The sequence below is a fragment of the Diceros bicornis genome, chromosome 5 (genome assembly GCF_020826845.1).
Source record: "Diceros bicornis minor isolate mBicDic1 chromosome 5, mDicBic1.mat.cur, whole genome shotgun sequence".
Taxonomy (NCBI): domain Eukaryota; kingdom Metazoa; phylum Chordata; class Mammalia; order Perissodactyla; family Rhinocerotidae; genus Diceros; species Diceros bicornis.
Window position 1 is genome coordinate 30,271,302 of NC_080744.1, and position 23,647 is coordinate 30,294,948.

A 23,647-nucleotide genomic window follows, 5' to 3' on the forward strand; every position below is an offset into this window, starting at 1 on the left:
TATGCCATAGTTCTATGATGCTTGTTTTGGTTATCTATGGGGCTTTTTAATGTGCTAGAAGAAGTCACCAAGCTGACTAGCTTACAAAAAAAATTACATAAATAGAAATTCAATTAATCAAAAAAGGTTTTGAATGTTCACCGTGTTCTAAATCCTGTGTCAGGAACTGTAGAAAATTGTCTTAGAAGTATACAATTCAATAGTAGGAAGGGCAGTGGTCTCCGAGGCAAAAACATCACTACAGTTAAGTAAGAGATGCGGTAATATGGGCAGACTCAAAAAAGTCTGAGTAGAGGGGATTCATGGATTTGTGAATGTTGTGGAATGGGGCTGGAGCCCACACTAACCAGACTTCTGAGGTAAGTGCAGTCCTTGGGAAGGAGAGAAGCTCATGGACAGCTCAGGAGGCTAAGGACAGGTTGACATCGCAGCATGATGGGGGAGGGATACCTATTCTACCTCATTGCCTCACCAGGGTCCCGAAAGCCTGACCAGATCTGGCCTTGCCGACTTCATTGACCCCTTATTTGCTCTTTTTAGCCATTTTGGACTGTCTGTTACTTGAATACAGCACGTTCGTGGGCTGAAACCTGTACACTGGCCCTTCCCTCCATCTGCAGAGTGCTTTGCCTGGATATATGCAGGGCTGCCTCCTTCTCATCATTCAGGTTTCAGCTTGAGTGTCTCCAGAAAACTGACTCCAAAAATCCCTCCCATCTAAAGAAGCTTCCTCTCGCCTTCCCACTCCAGTCATTCTCCATCGTATGCTTTGTTTCATGTCTACATAACTTTATCTCTATGTGAAAGATTGTTTTGTTAATTATTTTTTGTTTGTCTCCACAAGATAAAAAAGGTCCATAAAGTAGAAAACATAATTTTTTGTTCTTTATACCCAGCGGGCTGCCTGGCCTATGGTGGGAAGTCAATAATTATCTGTTTTTGTCCAAAGAGCAATGGTAAATAAAAGCTGGGAAGGAAAAAGAAACAACTCTTTCCTTCTGAATGATAAGGAATGAAAAGGAATGGGGAAATCTAGTAGATTTAGCACAAATGTTAAAATAAACTTATTTAGGTGAACAAACGTGTGGAGTCTAAAGTACATTTTTAGGTTAAATAAAGATATGCATAAGGAAGAAAAAAAATAAAAATCTTTTCACTCAAATATCACTGTCAAAATTTTGGTATATTTCTTTTTAGATTTTTCCTTACACATTTAAAAAGTTATACAAACCAGGATCACATTGATCTACAATCTATTTAATAATATGACACGTAAATCTTTTCATGCTGATAAATCTACTTTTAGCATGTACTTCTTGGTGGCTATATGGTAATCTAATGTATGGATATAGCCATATAACTTTAGTCAATTCTTCATTGCTGACATTCAGTTATTTCCAATTTTTAGTTGTCAATAGCTCTGCTATAAACATTCTTTAGTTGTCAATAGCTTTGCTATGAACCTCCTTATATATGCATGGCTTTGATTACTTCCTCAGATAACTTAATAGAAATGAAATAGCTGTGCCAAAATGTGTTTGTAAGGCTTGATTTTGCATTGCAAAAGTACTCTTTAAAATGGTTGGATTGTCTTAAAACTTCATCAGCAACAGTGAATCAGAGCACTAGTTGCTCCCACGTTTGCAAACAATGCACATATAATTAATTTGAATCTCTGCAAATTTGAAAGATAAAAAATGTTATCTACTGATCTAATTTTAAAAATTTCCTACTTGTTATGAAATATTACATATTTACAAAATACATAACATATATTTGAGTTGAAAAGCATACTATGATAAATACCTGTGAGCTCATCTATCATTGCATACACTCTCCCATCTCCTATCCTTTTATCCTGCCTCCCACTCAGAAGAAATCGCTTTTCTGGATTTTTTGTTTTTGTTTCTTTTGCTGTTTTGAAAAATAATGTTATTAAAGAAGTATATATCCAGAGGCAATATGTTATTTAATTTTGCACATTTGTAAAGTTTGCATACATAGTTTCATTCTGTATGAACACTTTGCTTTTTGTATTTTTCCCTCAGTATTATGTTTCTAATATTTGTTTGTGTTCTTGCATATAGCTGTAGTTTATTCAGTTGTACTTCTGTTTAATATTCCATTATGAGAACACACCACAATTTATTTATTAATTCTATTGTGATGGACATTTCACAGATTTTTTTAAATAGAACAGAATGCATTCTTGTACCTATCTTCTGATATACATGTTCCAGAGTTTTGGGGGGCATATTCTTAGGATTATCATTTCTGGGACATAGGGAATGAGAATATTCAACTTTATACAATAATGTGAAATTATATTCCAGAGTGGTTGCAGTAATTTCTACTTCCAGCAATTACTCCATTCCTACCAACACTTTCCATTACAATATTTATTAATTTTTCCAATCTAGTGAATATAAAATAATATCTTATTGTGGTCTTACTTTGCATTTTTATGATTATTAATAAATATTTCCTTCATTAAGAATGATGTTTGCTATAGATTTTTGGTGTATATTGTTTTCAGGTTAAGGATAGTCCCTTGTAGACTTTATTAGCTATTTTTTTCTTTTAAATTATGAATGGGTGGTTAATTTCATCAAATGCTTTTTGTTTGCATCTATTGATGATCAATTTTCTCTTTAATTTGTTAATATGGTTACTTATATTAATATATTTTCTAATTTTAAGTCAATCTTATACTCCTATGACAAATCCAATTTATATACTTCTAGATAAAGTTTGCAATTTTTTTTTTTTGATTTCTGTATCTATGCTCATGATTGAAATTGGCCTCTAATTTTTCTTTTTCATGTTTCTTTGACTAGTTTTAGTATAAAGTTATACTTGTCTCATGGAATAATTGGAGGAATATCTCTCTGTTTTCTATCAAGGAGAATTTATATAAGATTACAATTATCTGGTTTTTCAAAGTTTGGTAGAATTGCTTACTTAGTAAAACTATCTGAGCTTAGTTTTCTCTTTGGCAATATATTCTAATTATTTGTTCAGTTTCTCCAAGGATATAAGACTTTTCAGGCCTTCTATTATTTTCTTGAAAGAGTTCTGATAATTTATATACATATTTAAAGGATTTGTCAATTTCGTACAAGTTTTAAAATTCATTGACATAAAATTTTTTCATCGTAGCAGTTTTATTACTATTATTTTTAAAGATATGTCTGTATCATGTAGATACATTCCCTTTTTGGTTCTCTCTACCTCTCACTCTCTCTGTCTTGCTCATGTGTACAATTTTATGAGTTTGAATATGCACAAACACCTGTGATACCATCACCAAAATCAAGGTAATAGACATGTACAACACCTCCCAATTTCCTTGTATCTCTTAGCTTTTATTTTTTTTTGTGATAAGAGCACACATGAGATTTACCCTCTTAACGAATTTTGAAGTACACAATATCTTATAGTAATCTTTAGGAACTATGTTGTACAGCTGATTTCTAGAACTTATTCATTTAGCATAATTAAAATTTTATTCCCACTGGAAAACAATTCCCTTTTTCCCAGCCCCTGGCAACCACTATTGTATTCTCCACTTCTATAAATTTGATTTTAGATACCTCAAATAAGTGGAACCATGCAGTATTTTTCCTTCTGTGAATGTCTTATTTCACTTCGCTTAATATCTACCAGGTTTGTTCTTGTCACAAATGGCAGAATTTCCTTCTTTTTTATGGCTGAATAATATCCAATGAATGTAAATATCACATTTTATTTTCCATTCATCTGATAATGGACACTTGGGTTGTTTCCATGCCTTGGCTATTGTGAATAATGCTGTAATGAACATGGGAGTGGAACAATCTCTTCAAGTTATTGATACGGTAGCTTTATTTTTAGTGTTTTTGGGAAACTCTATACTATTTTTCATAATGGCTATGCCAATTTACATTCCCAGCAAAAGTGTAGGAAAGTACCAATTTCTCCACATCCTCACTAATATTTGTCATATACATATACTGGTAGTAGCCATCCTAACAGATGTGAGGTGATATCTCATTGTAGTTTTGATTTACATTTGTTTGATAATTAATGATGCTGACGATCTTTTCATACACCTGTTGATCATTTGTATGATCTTGAGAAAGAAGAACAAAGCTGAAGGCAACACACTTTCTGATTTCAAATTGCATTACAAAGTGACAGTAATTAAAACGGTGTGGTACTGGTATAAAGACAGACATATAGACCAATGGAGCAGACTAGAGAACCCAGAAATAAATCCATGCATATACAATCAACTGATCTTTGAAAAGAATGCCACGAATACACAATAGGGCAAGGATAGTCTCTTTAACAAATTGTGTTGGGAAAACTGAATACCCACATGCAAAAAAATGAAATTCATTCTTAATTTCCAGCATACATAGAAATCAGCTCAAATGGATAAAGACTTAAATGTAAGACCTGAAACTATAAAAACTCTTCAGAGAAAACTTAGAGTAAAATCTTCTTGACATTGGTCTTGGTAATGATTTCTTGGATATAACATCAAAAGCACAGATAACAACAGTAAAAATAAACAAGTGGGACTACATCAAACTAAAAAGTTTCTGCACAGCAAAAGAAACAATTAGAAGGGAACAAAGTAGAAAGGCAACATATAGAATGGAAGAAGGTGCTTGCAAACCACATATCTGATAAGAAGTTAATTTCCAAAATATATAAGGAACACAAACAACTCAATATGAAAAAAAAAAGCCAATTAAAAAATGAGCAAAGGCCTTGAACAGACATTTCTTCAAAAAAGACATACAAATATATAATTTTGCTTGATCAAATTAACAAAAAGATTTCTAGATATTAGTCTTTTCAAAGAACAAACTTCTGGCTTTGTTGGTCTGCTCTATTGTATATTTATTTTCAGGAGCTTTGATTTCTGCTCTTTTCTATTCTACCTTCTCTAAATTCATTTTATTCTTTTTCTAACTTTTTTGGTTGGAAATTTAGATATGCAACTTTTTGGCTTTCTTCTTTTCTCATATATGCCTTTCCATTGAAGTACATGTAGGCTTTCATACCTCACAAGGTCAGTTCTAAGTATTTTAAAATTCTCACAAAGTTTTCATTGAAACACAAATTATTTAGAAGTTTTAAATTTGAAAATGTATGAGAATTAGGACTTTTATAAACTTATAACTTGATAGTATTATTATGAGAAATTTAAATCTACCTAATATTGATTCTTTGAAGTGTGTTAAGACGTGTTCTCTTCCTTTGTTGGTTTGTAATTGCTCCATGTGTGTTTGGAAAAACTTTGTATTCTTTGATCATTGAGTACAGAGTTCCATATATTTCATTTAGATCATGATTGTCTATTTTGATCATTATTATTGTTTATAATTGTTCAAATCCATCACATTGCTACGTTTGTCTACTTGACTTATAGATGGTGTAAGAAATGTATTGAAGTTTACTATTACGTTGGAAAATGCTGTTTTTAATTAATTTTTGGCTTATATATTTTGAGATTATTATATCAATTACATACAAGATTAGAATGTTCCTGGTGAAATTCACTTTTAATTGTGCAGTAGCACTCTCTGCTCCTGATAATGCCTTTTGACTTAACACATATTGTCTGATATAAATATAGCCATGTCAGTGGTTTGTGGTTTATTTTTTTTTTTCAGTATATCATTTTACTTCCACTTTTTCCGTATCTTTGTGTTTTCAGGTATATGTCTTGTAAATAGCAAATAGATGGATTTTTAAAGTCCATGTTAACGTTCTCTATGTATATGCAAAGCCCAGACAATAGCTTTACTTCACTGATTTCTTATAGGAGCTGTTCATTGGTAGAAGCTGTGTCTATGAGGTGTGAACCATTTGGATACATTGAGTAATTGAGAAAAATTATTCTAAGCTACATGAGAAAAAAAATTATTCAAACATTTTTAAATGAATATTCATTAAATATTGACTACATGTTCTTCACTGTGCATCACTGTTTGCTTACCTTTACCCAGGTTACGGCAGGGTGTGGTGGTGGTGTTGGAGCCAATCAATTGTAATTCTTTGTAAGAGTCAATGTGAGGCAATAACACCTGAAAAATGATGGTAATAATGGAAGGAGAAGAAAAGGTGATAGGACAATGAAAGAAAAGCATAAGAATCTCTTTTATTAAATGTGGTCACAGAAGGCTTCTGGAAAAGGTATATTTGTTTTAAAACTTTCTGACATAACAATCCTCTTATGCTCCATTAGTTAACACTTTTTAACTTGACAACACTCTGATGAAAAATTTCTGTAGTCTAAGCCTGGGATTTGGGTCTCATGGGACTGAAAAGCATCTAGGAAGCCAAAATTACTAAAGTAAAAAGTAGCTTTATGTCCTCTGGTTTCTCATTTGCTGTTACCTCCGTGTTCTCATTGAAGGGAGTATTTTTGCCATGAAATCTCTAGTTAGTACTAGAGTAGAGTAATACTCTTTCCCTTTCCAGCTGCTTCTCAAGCATTCTAAAGTGTTGCATTTCTTAGTCAGTTACTTTTATTGGCTCATTTTAAAGCAAAAATATTTCTGTACATCCAAGGCACCGTTAAATCTGGTACCCAGAAGCTACTTTTCTTTCTTCTGTTCTTTTGTCCTCTTTATTCCCTGGGTCCAGTGGGATCAGAGTCCACACTGATTTTCCCCAGGAAAATCCAATCAAGAAAGGGCTGGCTATTCCCAAAACTATGATTTGGTCACCAGTATTCAAAGTTGCTAATTAGACTCTCTTTTACTTGAGAAAAACAACATTAAGCTCTTTGCTTGGAAAAGGTTACAATATCCCTCAGAATGTGAAATTGTCCTCCCCTGAACCTAGAAAAATGCTCCTACTTCAAATGCTATCATGTAAAACAAATGTTTTATAGTTTAGCAGACTGAACATTAATCCAATCTATCCTTGGGTCTCTCTCCAACTACTGCTCAGGAATTATTTCTTCTCTTACCTTAATCTACAGTTTTATTGTTATTCAACATATATGTTACACACGTATTCTGGGCAAGGCACAGAGAAGTGTATCAAGATGAGTAAGCTATGGCTCTTGCTAAGAGTTTGGGGGAAGATTTTTCCAAGGAGATGGCACTAAGCAGAATGGTGAATGAAGAGTGGGATTTTGACTAGAAGACGGTGTTCCAGGAGGAGGAAACAGCATTATATTTTCATCTTTTCTCTTTCTTATTGCTTTCTATTCTCCTTTTCAGTATTTTCTTTTAGTTTTTCATGGTAGATAAATTCCTAAGTGATTTTTTAAGTTTCTGTGGTTTTATAAACATCTAATTTCTGTCATTTTGGTCTCAGCATCCATCAAATTAACTCTTATTTTTCTCTTTTAGAAGTTATAGCTCTAATATAATGGAAGCTTTCTATGTTCTCAGAAAATTTGGAGGGAATTGATCTACTATCTCAAGAGAATAGATTCTTTGGTCTAACTCAGGTAAGAGAAAGTTCTGGATCCCACTGCCTTTCTTTGCAAACGGAATTAATGACATATTCATTCTTGAGTATGAGTCATTTCTAAGGCTGAGAGAAGATTCATCTGTGTTGTTTTTGATACAACGCAGATCAAGCAGACAGTGGAATGCAGTAACTACAATTCCTATGTGGAAATATCGCCATAAGGAGCTAACTTCAGGTATAGGCAACATTTCAGTAGTTGAGTGCCAAGTTATTGATGTCTCTTTCTGGGGTGTAAGGAGGGTAGGTTGAGAGTGGGAGAGTTATAGCAGCTTGGAATAGTCAGGAAGCATGGCACAGTTAGGGAAATGTATAACTAAAATAAAAATATGACAATTAAATTTATATAAACCCAAGTAACTGCATTGATTTCCTTCGAACGCCTCATGTAGATGTGGTTCAACATGTAAATGATTTAACTGAAAAAGATCTGGAAAGGATAATTCTGGAAAGTAGGAATTTAGAAGAGGGCCAGAATGACATAGTGGAGGTCTTGGACAGCCAGAGGACAGTATGAGGATGGTAGATAACTGAGCAGGAGTAGAAAGCAGTTTGATGAGAGATGGTAGAAGAGCTGGAGATGAAGTGATAGACCAAAAAACCAGTTTCCCTTCTATGAAATTCTGTCAAGTACCTTGATAGTAAAAGCTCCTTCTTCATGCCTTTGAAGTTATCTTTGACTTTAGGTTTTCAGTGACTTACAGAGTAGTATAGTAAAGAAAGTCAGAACTCTGGAGTCAACTTGTTGTTTAAATTAATACTTTTTCCTTAAAGAGAAATACATATGCAAAGCAGAAAATTTATAATATCATAAAGAAGAGAAAAATCACCCATATCCCCTTCATAGAAAGATAGTGTCAGGGAAGAGAGAGAATCTCCCTCAGCCCTTTCCCTTAAGGTTCTTATGGCTGGCCAAGTAATTAAAAGACAGGTTAGTAGGAGAAAATAATAGCAAGTTTAATAGCATGTATAGATGGGAGAAACCAGGAAAACTGTGTTTCTCTACACAATAGCAGAGATTCTCGTCTTAAATACTATTTTCAGCTAAAGACAAAGGAGGATGTTGGGGGGTGGAGGGTTTGGGATTTCAGAGGGGAAGAAGACTATTCACATGAAGAGGGAAATGTAAATGTTTGTCAGACAATTCTTTGCAGGGTCACCTATAGAAAATGTGGCCGGAGAGACAGAAATCACAGTAATCAAGAGTACGTAGATTTAAGTCCTCTTTTTCTGTCCTGATAAGAGTTTCCAGAGATAAGGTCATCCCACCTCTCTTCCCACTACACAGAGGAAGATACCTTTACAAACGTAAATGTTTGGTAAACAGAACTTTGAAAAGAATGAGCTTAGTGAGGACTCTGCCAGTCTGTCCAGAGCCAGACTTAAATTCCTTTAGGCAGTTAGTGGGGGACATCAAATATCCATCAGAGAACATAATCAAGGTAAAGAGACATATTTCAGGGTGGCCAATTTTGATTTCCTATAATAGCAACTGTTAAAATTTTGACATTTTCTTCAGGTATTTTTTTATTTACTTGCATCTTTACAACAATTGTAAGAATCGAGTTTGAATTTGACATTTAGCTGTGCAAAATTGGGCAATTCGTTTAATCTCTGAGTCCTGTTTTTCTAATCTGTAAGATAGCGATCATATTCCTCTTTCCTACATTCTTCCCTTATGGTACAACAAAAGACATGAAAGGTTTTTAGACACTGTAAACTTTCAGGAAAAAAGTAAATTAATGTTATAAATTTTGGTATTTATATTCTGTAGGAAATGATTACTAAACCAAGATAAAAAAGATATATCAGCATTTACGGTAGGACAGAACTTGAAGAAATTGTTTTAATTGCAATTATGTGAGAGAATAGGAACATTCTCAATTTAGATGAGTTTATAATTCATATAGCTAATCATGAGGACTGATGGTGTTCTAACATGCAGTATCTTTATTTCCAGAGGAGATAGTATAGCTATAATAGATAAAATTACTATAATATATAATATATGTAATATTAATATCATATTGATGTTTTCTAAAGCTAATATGAGATCAGAATTAGAAGTATGACCTGCAATATTGAGGAAATAATTGTATTATATTTATAATTAGATAGACTTTTATTAAAGTTTTATAACCAAGATTCATTTAGCACATTAAGGAAATTCAAATGATGTGTAGGTAGTTAAGAGGATCAGAGAACTACTATGTTAAAAAGAGTTGAGAAAGGACATACTATTAATAATAAAAACTTCTAATTTATTCTGTATATCATAAGATTAAGGAGAGATGTAATAATAGTGTTTTAAAAAAAAATATATGGCTGAGTTATTGACCACTAGATTTAGTTGATGGCTCCTTTGGCATTTCTCACTTGTATAAAAGATCAATTTTCTATTAGCGCCATGGAGTCATTTCCAACTCCTAGTGAGCCTGTGTAGAGCAGAGCACAACCCTGCCCTGTCTTTTTGTGCCATCCTCTCATCTTCCAGTGCTATATCAGACAATGCTGTGGTGCTATTCATTGCCAGTTTTCCCAGAAGTGGGCGGCCATGTCCTTCTTCCTAGTCTGTCTTAGTCTGGAAGCTCTGCTGAAACCTGTCCACCATGGGTGACCCTACTGGTATTTGAAACTGCAGTTGTATGGCTTTCAGCATCCCAGCAACATGCAGCCACCACAATATGACAACTGAAAAATGGGTAGTATCGTTCACTGGCCAGAAAACAAACCCAGACCTAGGCAGTGAATCTTAACCATTAGACCACCAGGTCTGGCTATAAAAGATCACTATCTGGTGGATAATATTAGCTTCCATCTCTACCTAGGATTCAGCAGAAGCAAATGGTCCTAGATAATCATCCTGAGTAAGTTGTGTCTGAGGGTTTGTAAAGGAGTGAAAACAACCATTTATGAAACCCTCAACAGTATGCCCAAAGCAGGTTTTAGAATTTACACATTTGCTTATATTTAAAGTTAAAAGTTGTGCATTGTGTATTTAAGCTTGATCCGCCCTTTCGCCTCTAAGCTACAAAGACTTAAATCCTTCCCTATGTTAAAGACTCTAGTTAGAATACTTATTTGAAGAGTTATCTTCTTTAGGTCAAGCCTGTAGAATAGACATTACCAATACAGAGAGGTGACAAAGTCTTTGCACATCCTACTGTCTATAGTACTTCTCAGAGTGTAAGAGAAGGTTGACACTATGAAATGATGCAGAGAGATCATAAGTATAAAAATTTAGCTACTCTGAAGTATTTGGTGACCTTCATGAGACTGGTTTCAAGAAGGTGGAGGGGACAGCAGTCAGAGTGCAAGGAATTAAGGAGGAGGTCATTGATGGGTGGTAGAGCAGAGAATATTAAGGGGGAATAAATATTTCTTGAAAGTAGGAGATAGAGAGCATCTTGGAAAGATGATATGGACTCATATTACAGCAGCACATTCTAAATTAGGAATTTGTACTTTCAGAAGGAATTGTAGCTATATAATTCCAAAGTGCTACTCAGGAAGAGTAATCCGATAACCGTGTTCAGGTTAGATGGGGAGAGATCAGTTGTCCTGTATTGTAGGATTTCAGTAATGGTTAGTCAAACAAATGGAAGATTTGAGAAGAGCAGGATGGATGAGATGCTTATAATATTATACAGAGCAGATCGGGAGGAAAAGCTGCATTGGGGAGTAGATGATTATGAGTTTTGTTGTAGTCATGTGAAATTTCAAATGCACGAGATCAATATATAAGCATGTAGGTGATAGTGCTTAGCAGACTATGGGAAATATGACTATAGTGTTTAGGATACAATTAGGAGATTAATGATATATCTACTCAGTATCAACTAGCATTTAAATGCTAGCAAAAATGCTAGACCCTTTCATATATTGCCTTTCATGCACTGGTCAAGCTTTTGGGGCTGTTATAATTCGAATACAAAGAAAGCTCGTTAGGAGAAGAGAACAGGCAAAATCTTTAGTGTTATTGTTTATATGGTGAAGGAAGGATGAAATACTGGGGAGTGACAAAAGGAGGAGATTGAGATTTAGGATTACCAGGAGAGTTTAGCGCCACTAAGGATGTTTATAATAACATCGTTACAGCTAACAGTTATTGAGTTTTTGCTGTGTGTCAAATATTGTTCTGAACACTTTACTTATAGCAATTTTTGAGGCCAGAGCTATTATTACTCCAATTTAACAGAGGCGTAAACTTAAACAGAGATTAAATAAGATTAAATTTTTATCAATAAGATTAAATAATTGATCTAAGGTCAAGGTAAGTTGTAGAGCAAGCAGTCGAGACAAGTTTAAACCCAGCAGTCTGCCTTGTGATTCTTCTTTTTAACCAATATTTTACATATCTCTCTCGAGAACATTAAACATAAGAAGGAAAATGAATAAACCGATTTGAATAAACTACATAATACCCAAATTTGGCTATTTGGAAAGATTAGCAGGATTGGATTTTTATTTTAAATTCTAGTTCTTTGCTATCTCGTAGAGAAAATCTCACTTGTTTCAAGATCAGCCTTCACTGTGACAGAAAATATTTGGGCTAGATTAATTCTAAGTTTGGAGCCTTAAAAAAATCAAACTCTCAAATGTCAGCTTTTGTTTAATTACTTTATTACAAAGCAATAAATAAGAATATTATTATTAAGAATTGTAGTTTACTTAAAACCCCAATGCCATGATATTTATTTATTTCACAGATTTTTAGGTACTTTTCTATTGTTAAGTTATTATTCCAACAACACTTAACATGGACTCTAACACTGTATATAAGGTGGCATTTACATCCCTGGAAAGATTAGAGAATGAAAACAATATCAGACTAGACTGGATATATCGAATGAATCTTGGAATCAGATGGTTAGTATAGATGATTTCTGAAGGTTCATCTCAAGTATTATAATTTTATGTATAAAACACATATTAAGCATATGTTATATTAGGCTGATGTTGGATACAGGTCTGTGCGAAGAAGTAGATGTTAATTTCATTAAAAATAATAGCATATAAAAGGTCCCCAAGCAATATAAACAAGACCCTTTGAAGCTGAACAATTCATATAAAGTTAAACAGAGGATGATTATTTTTGAAATCCAAATTTGAGGCTGCAAAATTAGGTGCAATGGAGATCTTAAAAGACATAGCATAAAGATGGAAATCTTGAAGGGAAAGGAAATAGGGAGGATAGATTCGGGAGGCATAATATGTAAAACAAATAGAAGTTCCAGAAAGATAAAAAGGATCTGCTTTAATATAAATAGGAAAAGAGGTGAGAAGAGGTGGGAGAAAAGTATTTTATTTTATTTTATTTTTTTGTCTTAAACAATAAACATTTATTTCTCACAGTTCTAGAGGCTGGAAGAGTGAGATCAGGGTGCCAGAATGGTCAGACTCTGGTGAGAGCCCTCTTTGGAGTTGCAGATTGCCAACTATCATTGTTTCCTCACATAGCAGAGCAGAGCGGGGAAGCGAGCTCTCTTGGTGACATTTACAAGGGCACCAATTCCGTTCATGAGGGCTCCATCCTCATCTAATCTTAATTACCTCCTTTCCTAAGTCCCCACTCCTAATACCATCATGTTGGGGGGATAGAGTTTCAACATATGAATTGGGGAGGGGCACAAATATTTGTCTGTAACACTCACCCAGGCATTCATTACCACTTCAGTGATGGGTAAATCTGAGCCCATTGTCTTCTTTCAAGTTTGCTGACTCGGTTCTTGAGGTCCAAAAGGAAATGTCGTTTCAGAGTAAAGAGCCACAGCAGCTTTGAGTAAACCCATCTCATCTCTCAGATTATTCTTTTTTATGCTCATGGTGAGGATATTTGCTTGATAAAAGAAATAAATCTGGTTGTTCTCTCACATTAAGTAATCATTCATTCTTATAATGAAGGAACCCTGGAAAAACATCCCTTCATTCATTAGCTTTTAAAACTGCCTGGATGTTTTTGACTTCTGAGGCTATATGACACTTTATGCTAATACATTTAAAGGAAAATACATTTCATCTAATCAGGCGTTGTTTAGACACCCGCCATCTAACACTGATTCCTGTATATCCTTCATCGCTCTGTCTCAGGCAAAGCATTGGTTGGTTCTTTTTTTAATTTTTTTTTCTTTTTTAGCAAATACTTGTTTTATTTTTTAAAAATTTTTTTGTTTTTTTTTTTGTGGTAACTTTGGGTTTATAGCATAATATAAATTTGGGGTGTACATCATGATATTTCAATTTCTGTGTAGATTACATCATGTTCACCACCCAAAGATTAATTACAATCCATCACCACATACATGCGCCTAATTGTCCCTTTTGCCCTCCTCCCTCCCCACTTCCCATCTGGTAACCACAAATCCAATCGCTGTCTCTATGTGATTGTTTGTTATAGTTTTTAACTTCTATTTATAAGTGAGATCATATGGTATCTGACTTTCTCCCTCTGACTTATTTCGCTTAGCATAATACCCTCAAGGTCCATCCATGATGTCATAAATGACCTGATGAGAAAAGTATTTTAAAAGTGTCATCTTAATTGGCATTGGGGGACTGTAGGAAGGAACTTGAACATATTGGTAGGGAGAATAGTTGACATCTTATTTTAAAATAAGAGTAGGGAAATGTATCACTGGAAAATGGACTATAAACATGAAAAAAATAAGAAAGTATACTAGGACTTCCATGTTAACAAGGAGATGATGAAGTGAATACCATCTTACTAAAACCAGCAAAATTGAATATGAAAAAGTTATCTCTTTTTCTTGATGCCATTATTATAAACCTAGAGAACCCAAGACATTTCAGTAAAAACCCGTTATACCCAATAACAGAATGTAGTAAGGTGGCTATATAGAACAGACAAAAAGAAATAACTTTTCTCCATTCTAGCAAGAAGAACTTATAAACAGAAATGCCAAAAGATAAAATGCATTCATAATGCCAAGAAAAAGGGCTGTAAAATACATAGAATAAATTTAACAAAGAAGGCAGAGAACACATATGAAAAAAGAGACAAAATCTTATTGTAGGACATGAAACAAGGTTTGAAAAAATGAATGGATGAACCTTGTTCTTGAATGAGAAGACACCATCATAATAATGCTACTTCATTCAAATTTAATATATAAATTTAATGCAATTCAAATCAGAGGTCCAATGGAATTTTTTGGGGGGATTGAATAAAATGATCTTAAAGTTTATATGGAAAATATATGCTGAAGAGTAGCCAAGAAAGTATGAAAAATAACAGTGAAGTAAGAACTTCCTTGATCAGATATAGTGCATAGTATTAAGCCACCATTTTGAAGTACTTTGATATTTCTACAGATATATACAAATATATCGGTGGAAACAGAATTAAAAATTCAGAATCAGATCCCCGAATATCTGAGAATTTAGAATAATGCAAAAATGGTGGTCAAATTTAGTGGAAAAAGAATGAATCATTTAACACATGGTGTCATTATAATTCTATTCATCTGGAAGCAATCAAAATTGGAATTACATTTTAAAACATACAGAAAAAATAATAGAACACAGGTCTAAACAGAAAACAAAAAATAACAAAATATTGAAAGAAAATCTAAGCGTGTACATGTGTGATCCAGGAGGTATGGTGATCTTAACTAAGACTAAATTCAGTAGTTATAAAATAAGTAATAGCTATATTTAATCATATAACAATTAAAAACTTAAGTATAGCAAAATATCATAAACAAAATTAACAGATAATTGATTTAGAGGAAATATATAAAAAAGACAAAAGCTCAATATCTATAATATAAAAAAAGCTCCTACAAATTGACAAGAAAAAGCACAATAGGAAATGGGAAAAGATATGAATAAGCAATTCACAGAAGAGCAAATCCAAATTGCAAGAAAACACACACTCAAATTTATTGGTTGTCAGGGAAATGAAAATTAGATAACAATGAGCTATCACTTTATACCCACTAATCGGTAAAAATTTTAAAAAGGGTTAACATTTATTCTTGTGGAAATATGTGTTGTTACAACCTATTTGGAAAGTAATCAGGCAAACTACTAAAATGAAAAATATGTGTACTTTGACCCAGCAATCCTCCCCCTGGGAACCTATGACATAGAAAGAAAAGAAGTAATTCACAAGACTGTACGTATTTATTGCCTACATTTTCCCTTCTTGATTATACACTAAAGTCCAAACTAAATTTGAGACATTTGATTCAATAATACCAAACATCTAGGCATGGAAAAATTTCTGGTGCTGTGTCTCTATGATTCCTGTACTATGCAAACTCTAAGTAGCTGTGTAAAATGGCAAGACGATCTTTGTTTTTTTGTATTTGTGTCACTCTATAGCCAAGACTTCCCTTTCAACTTAAAAATTGTGTTTTTCTCCCTCTTATGCTCTTCAGGTAACTTCAGGGTCAGCCTTGCACATGGAGTTGATGGATGGAGGAAATCATTCAGTGGTATCTGAATTTTTGTTGCTGGGACTCACCAGTTCTTGGGAGATTCAGATTCTTCTTTTTCTGTTTTTCACAGTATTTTATATAGCAAGTATGCTAGCAAACCTTCTCATTGTGCTCGCAATTATTTCAGACCATCACTTACATTCCCCCATGTACTTTTTGCTGGCAAATCTCTCCTTCATTGACACTGGTGTTTCCAGCATTGCAACCCCAAAGATGATTTATGACCTTTTCAGAAAACATAAAGTCATCTCCTTGAAAGGGTGCATTACTCAGATGTTCTTTATTCACACTGTTGGGGGTACAGAGATGGTGCTGCTCATAGTCATGGCCTACGACCGATACATTGCTATCTGCAAGCCCCTCCACTACCTGACCATCATGAGCCTAAGAGTGTGTCTTTCCTTTTTGGCTGTTGCTTGGACCATTGGACTCATCCATTCTGTGGCTCAACTGGCTTTTGTTGTAAACTTATCCTTTTGTGGTCCCAACAAAATGGATAGCTTTTATTGTGATTTTCCTCGGTTCATCAAACTTGCATGTGCAGACACATATAGATTGGAATTTCTGGTCACTGCCAACAGTGGTTTCATCTCCGTGGGCACCTTCTTCTTCTTGATTGTGTCTTACTTCTTCATCTTGGTCACAGTTCACAAACACTCTTCAGGTGGTTCATCCAAGGCCCTCTCCACTCTTTCAGCTCACATCACTGTAGTGGTCTTTTTCTTTGGTCCTTGTATTATTGTCTATGTGTGGCCATTCCCTACCTTACCCATAGATAAATTTTTAGCCATCTTTGATGCCCTTATCACTCCTTTTATGAATCCTATTATCTATACATTTAGAAATAAGGAGATGAAGGTGGCAATGAGGAGACTGTTTGGTAATGTTTTAAGTTTCAGGAAGAGTTCTTTCATGCACAATCCAAGAAATTCAGATTCATCTTGACTACTCTCAGAAATTAATCTCTTTACACTTTTTGCAAATCTTTTCAGGTTTGTTAGCGATTTCATTAGCTACTGTGAAATCTTTCCTTAAGGTCTCTGTTCTCATTTGATCAGTTTTACAGAGGAACTCTGGCTCAAATCCTGAAAATATTGAGGAGGAGTGAATTCAGCCTTGGAATGTAGTGTCTTTCTTGTATATTATTGAAGACTTTGGTGAAGGATGAAATCACATTCTGGGCACATTTTCCATTAAAACACAGTGTTGGATACTCTTCTCTTTGGTAGTGATTCTCAAAGACTTACCTCTCCTAATCTACATATGTATTGTTATTCATGCCCTTTGAGTTTTTCAGTGTCTATGTACCTGGTGGAAGGAACAAAATGAAGATAATTGCCCAGGTAGCTTTGAGAATTTGAGCCTTCTGACATCTGGATTTGCCTATCAACACTCAGATTTAGTTAGTACCAAGGGTTTTAGATTTAGTTAGGATTGGAAGGTGAAATTTGGGATAAATCATAGAGTGACAGACAACTCAGGAAACTTTAAAATTATTAATTAATCAAATGTTTTGAGACCAGAAGATGTAATTCCTCCACCACCCAGTGTGTATGATAACTAACTTTACACCAATTATTTCTTAAATAGTCATTATTTTCATATGAAAAAGAAAACTCTGTGAATATTAAGATTAGACTATAAATGAACTGAATATTTTGGAGCTAAAAAGAGGTGACTCTGGTTTATGAATAAATGAATAAAATGCAAAAGATTTCTGTATTGTGAACCAACTTTATAACTAAATAAAAGCAAATACAAAGTGTAGAAATTACAAAAGAAAATTTGTTACAAAACTGGAGATAGAAAACTATAATGAAGTAATTTATTAAACTTTCCATGTGATAAAATATATATAATGATCTTAAAAAATACATATACTGTCCAGAAATAGTATAAATAATTATTCAAAGAGTATCTCATTTTTCTTTCTGAGTTGCCAAATGAACAGGATCAGATGTTGAGTGAAGGCATTGTTATCCACACGTAGGCTGGGCAACTTGTTATGAAACTGTCCTGCCATTCACGAGCATCCAAATGATCATCAGCAGCAATACCTTGTTAGTAAATGATAGGAAGAGTAATGTTCAATGCTGCAATTATTGTTTCTGACAAATCTTTACCTTCACCTCTGCACAAATTTGCCAGTGAACCTCAGCTAAAAGATCAGACCTTCAACCTTGAGGAAAGATGTGTTGGCACTCCTTTTTTGTAGTTATTGCCTTCGTTTTGAGACCATCCTATTTCATCCTATTTTTTAAGATGTAATTGACATATAATATTCTATTAGTTTCAGTGTACAACATAATGATTTGATATTTGTATATATTGTGAAATTATCAGCATAGTAAGTCTAGTTAACATCCATTACCACACATAGTTAGAAAATTTTTTTTCTTATGATGAGAAATTTTGAGATCTATTCTCTTAGCAACTTTGAAAGATACAATACAGCAGTATTAATTATAGTCACCATGCTGTACATTATATCCACAGGCTTATTTATTTTATAACTGGAAGTTTGTACCATAATTTTTTAAACTAGCTTTCCTTTGGTGCATATATAGTGAATCATCAAATTTTACTGATAGAAAGCATGCTATAATACATCACCGTACACTTTTCTGATTATTTTTTATAATAAAATGTTAGATATGTAATTACTGGGCAAGGAGTAATCACATTCTTAAGGCTTTTATTTCATATTGCTAATCGTCCTCCTGAATGAGGAGGATATTGTTTAAAGATTTAGACACTGATCTATGTTTTCTTTTTCATGTTTTCATTTTCATTCAAATCAATATATATTCAAAATTTCCTTGCTTTATTTATAAATTTCAAGATTTATAGCTTTCTTCTTCTTTACAATTTATGGTACCTGATTTGCTAAGAGTTTTCATCAAGAAAAAGTGTTGTATTTTGTCAAATGTTTCTCGTTGAACATTTTGTGTCAGAGTTTTTTGTTTTTTGTACGGCATCCTCTTTCAGTCTGGAGAGTCAAGTCTTTTCTTATTTCTGGAAAGTCTTCTTAAGTTGTAGCCTTAAAGATATGCTCTCTTCCATTGTGTTTTTTCCTTCAGGACCCCAATTAAATGTATATTGAATCTTTCAAATCTATATCTTCTTGTACACAAAAATCTCTTAATTCCATGTCATTGGGTTCTTATCCCTGTCTTTATCTCTATCCTGTTGTGTTTCAGCAGCGTCTACTTTCACTTGGTCTCATTCCAATTTTACCTTAATATCTGTGGTGAATAATTGTTTCCTACTATTTCTTTCTTGAGATATGTCTGTTAATATTTAATGTCTTTTTCTAGCATCTTTTTGAGCTTTAAAATCTCTTTGTCCTTTATAAAGTTGATTAATCCCGTAAGTTTAAAAAATTCATAGTGACATATTTGGTCCCAATTTTCACCTGCTCTGTGGCAATGTTTTTCTAGAGTCTTTTCCCTGCCATTTGTTTTCATGTTTATTTTCTCTTTTTTCATTTGTAGATCTTGTGCTGCCTCTTTTTACTTTTAATTTTTTAATTTAAATTTTTAAATATTTGTTTTTAAAAAATTACCTCACATCTATTTAGTACTTTAGAAAGCACAGTTGTAATCTTACACTCTTCCCTATTACAAAATTTTAATTTGAGGCTTGCCCGGTGGCGTAGTAGTTAAGTTCGCATGCTCTGCTTTGGCTGCCCGGGGTTTGCAGGTTCTGATCCCAGATGCCGAGAGACGCACTGCTTATCAAGCCATGCTGTCGCAGGCGTCTCACACAGAAAGTAGAGAAAGATGGATGCGGATGTCAGCTCAGGGCCAATCTTCCTCAGCAAAAAGAGGAAGATTGACAACAGATGGTAGCTCAGGGCTAATCTTCAAAAAAATTTTTTTAATTTGCTTCATCATCTTGTTTTATGTATACTTTTACCCTCTTTTCATCTCTTTCCTCCAGTCACTCCTATCTCTTTTCTATTTCTGAGGCTCTTTTTTGGTGAAATTTAACGTAAGAGTTTCAAATAAGTAGTATTTCCATATTCCTAGCTTGGGAATTACTCTTCCTTCTGGATCCATCATTGCTTGTGGTGGAAGATTCTGTCTCTGAGCCTGGGGTGGAGATAGGTAAGGAGTCATGTTCCACAGAGGGAGGCATATTGCCCTGGGCACTACAGGCTCACACTCTGTCCGTGCTCTTTCTCCCATGTTCCTAGCTTCTAGAGGCAATGTAATCTTTCCTTTTTTTTTTTTTTTTTTTTTGGTGGTGAGTACTTTAAAAATCAAGTCTCTTAGTTCCTGGCTCTCTTTAAAATGTGGCATATTTTTTCCTGCACCAACTCTTTGTAGGAGTTTCATGTCAGTGAGTGAATGGAGTATGTTCTACCTTAGTAGGATTTTTTTTCTCATTAGCTAAATTTTTTCCTTTCTCTGTGTAAGATTTTTTTCCCCTTTGCTTCTATAAGCCGGTGGAGTGAGTCAGGCAGTTATAGGGCTGTACATAATGTAAAAATGTTTTCTTTTCTCTCTCCTCTTCACACCAAACAGATATATTTTTTATTACAATTTGTATTTACTACTTCTATAATTAGTAAAAAAAAAAAAAATGCCAAGATTGAATTGTATTTATCTTCTAAATTTTCTCTTTCTTATGTTTTCTAAGTCATATATGCAACAATAGACCTTCTATGTGATACTTTTTCTTTGATGTTTATCTCCTCTTTTTGTACTCTCTTCCTTTCTCCCCTGAATCAATGGGAATACTATAGCCGTATATGACATATGAAGCTTTGGAACTGGAAGGGGCTGTAAAAATCATTTTCTATAGCCTGCTTGTTTTACAGTTGAGGAAGTAATACTATGAAGATATGAAGTGAGTTATCCAAAGCTATAGAGTGAGTTTACTGACTAAACTTGAATAGAATTTAAGTCTTCTTATTCATAATCCATGACCGAGTTCAACACACTACACTTGTCTCTGACTTAAAAGTATTATTTTTAGTGTGAAATTATGGATCATGTAATACAATCTATAGCTAAATAGTTACATATGGATTATGAATATGCTAGCTTTTGATTATAGAGAAGAAGAACAGGCTTACAAATACTTAAAACACACATACACGTACATCCTGGGTGTTTCTATCAAGTTTTCTGCTTTACCTGCCAAGGTTTGTTATTGGAGTTCATTTTAGTATAAATATAAGAAAATTATATTTACATATTCCTTGGAAATCCTTCTTTAATCTTACTCATGAAATAAATATTTCAAAGTAAGTAAAGAAAATCGTGTCTCTTAACAAATTTTTTGATCTCTTTTTCCTCCCTTTTGTGACTCATTAACAGCTTCCTCTATTGGTCCATCAGGATTCTGGGTGACAGTTCCCTTGGATAAATGAACTCATATTGGTCATCTCAAGTCTCTGCAGTATCATTTGGTCAGTATTCTCCTGTGTGCAAATTAGCCGTATCTCCTACAATAATAGCATTTTTTATAGCTATTTGTGCATGAAGTAGTGCTAGTTTTAACCAGGGGAAGGTTGAATGTGGTTAACTCTTTGGAAACCGTCATATGTGAGGGCTTTGAATGAGTAGGTTGGTTGTAAATATTGAAATAGCTTAGGGATAATGGTGTGCAATGCTGAACTCCCCAAACGCCAGTGTTGGATAGATCTTTCTGGTGATGGGATTGTTTTGTGTAGAAGCTAAATATTAAGAATTAAATGTTGCCTTGTGTGATAGAATCGCTTTAGCTGAGCTTAATAATCAAGAATCAACACAAATGAGAAGAAAGAGGACATGCAGTCAGAAACTCAAATTACTTTTTTTTTTCTCAACCCATTGCTACCCAAGGTTGAAATCTCAAAAGGGGAATCAAAATGGTTAGGGGGCAGTCTTGTAAATGGGCGTAGAATCTGACTTTGTTTAGTTCTGAGTTTTATTTCATTTCTTGACGTGGAGACAGAGCACCTTTGTTTCTCTATTAGTTAGAGAGTGGTGAGAGCTGAGTCTCCTCTATGGGAAGCTAAAGGAGTTCATGTGGATCAAGACAATGGCAATCTGGAAACTCAACTAGGATGCTCTGAGATGCAGGTATTATATAGATTTTCCTTCTCCTACCATGGTTATTTAAACAGCCAGGATGAATTATACATGCATTTGAAGTAGCCTAAGAAACCCAGATGCTTATGAATACTTGAGGACAAAGCTTTTCTCTCATTCTCTTAGACGTTTCTAAGTTGCTGAGAGTAGAACATGGGGCATCCAGAAAGGGACTAAGGTGTGTCCTACAATCAGAGTTGTGTGATATAAAGCAAAATGTTCTTTACATACTGGTAAAGAGGCAGACCAGAGTATCCATATCAGTTCTACCACTTGCTGTTACAACATGTTTCCCCTCTCTTTGTCTCAATTTCCTTCACTATAAAAAGGAGCTAATAATACCAACTTTTATGGCTTTTGTAAATATCAAACAAGATAGTGTTTATTAAAGGAAGTATTGTGGTGTCTTGCACATGGTAGTTACTATTTTTGTTTTGTTTTTGTTTGCTGTTATTTCCATAGATAGCTCATCAACCACGGCTCCATACTGGGAGATGTTCCCTAATTATGTCTCAGTAATTCTTTAAGCTCAGATATGAAGCTGTATACCCAAATAAATTATATCCATATCTTAAAATGCAGCATAAGTCTTGATTTCTTTCTAAAGACAGCCTTGATCACCCTGGCTCATGGATGTTCTTCTGCTTCAAAAATTCTATAATCAGGGGCCAGCACAGTGGTGTAGTGGTTAAGTTCATGTGCTCTGCTTCAGTGGTCCAGGGTTCACAGGTTATGATCCCAGGCATGGACCTGTGCACCGCTTATCAAGCCATGCTGTGGCAGGCATCCCACATATAAAGTAGAGGATGTTATCCCAGGCCCAATCTTCCTCAGCAAAAGGAGGAGGATTGGCAATGAATGTTAGCTCAGGGCTAATCTTACTCACCAAAATAAATAAATAAATAAATAATAATAATAATAATAGTTCTATAACCATACTACTTATTAGACATTCTTTATATAGTACATTTTTTATTATATATATTTTTGTGTGTGCTAAAATATAAAAGCCTTAAGGCTAGTGAGTATTTTAGTAATTCAGTATGTCCATAGTGGCCTGGAACAATGCATTATGCATGGTAGGCTTCTAGTAATTTTTTGTTGATTAATTACAGATGGTTATGATAAAGGGAAAAATAAAGGATATAGCAAATTTGCTGAGTCATATAAATAGTGCAAAAGGAATTAGAGAAGAGAGAGATTAATACAAAGAGAGGCCTTTCTATGGGATAAGGGACTTATAAACAACTGCAAAGAAGGAAAAAGATGGCGAATATGGTAGCTGTCTAATGTAGAAAATACCTTCATTTTGATGATCTCCACTACATACTGGGCTAGCATTGTGTTATAAAATCATAGAAATATTAGACTTGGAAGAATTACTTAGCATCACCCTCCTCAGCCCCTTTATTTTGCAGATGATGAAACTGAGTTCAAAAAGTGAGTTGAATAATTAACAATACTGTATTGCATATTTGAATGTTGCTAAGAGAGTAAATCTTAAAATGCTCATCGTTAGAAAACAAAAATCTGTAACTGTGTATGGCGAAAGAAGATGTCAATTATACCTCAATAAAAAAATGAAATTCTGAAACATGGTACAACATAGGTGAACCTTGAAGA

At 34.0% G+C, this 23,647-nt stretch overlaps 1 protein-coding gene across 1 annotated transcript; it reads left to right on the forward strand.

Moving 5' to 3' along the window:
• The first annotated feature begins 15,905 nt into the window (after positions 1-15,905).
• LOC131405536 (olfactory receptor 4F3/4F16/4F29-like) lies at positions 15,906-16,976 on the forward strand. Its single transcript, XM_058540514.1, has 2 exons — positions 15,906-16,816; positions 16,934-16,976. Exons 1-2 carry the CDS (start codon positions 15,906-15,908, stop codon positions 16,974-16,976), a joined length of 954 nt encoding a protein of 317 aa, XP_058396497.1.
• The last annotated feature ends 6,671 nt before the right edge of the window (positions 16,977-23,647 follow it).

Excerpts from the sequence above, each read along its gene's own strand:
- LOC131405536 (XM_058540514.1), top strand. The coding sequence starts at position 15,906 with ATGGAGTTGATGGATGGAGGAAATCATTCAGTGGTATCTGAATTTTTG. Across the intron at positions 16,817-16,933 it reads AAGGTGGCAATGAGGAGACT|GTTTGTTAGCGATTTCATTA; the intron begins GTTTGGTAATGT and ends AAATCTTTTCAG.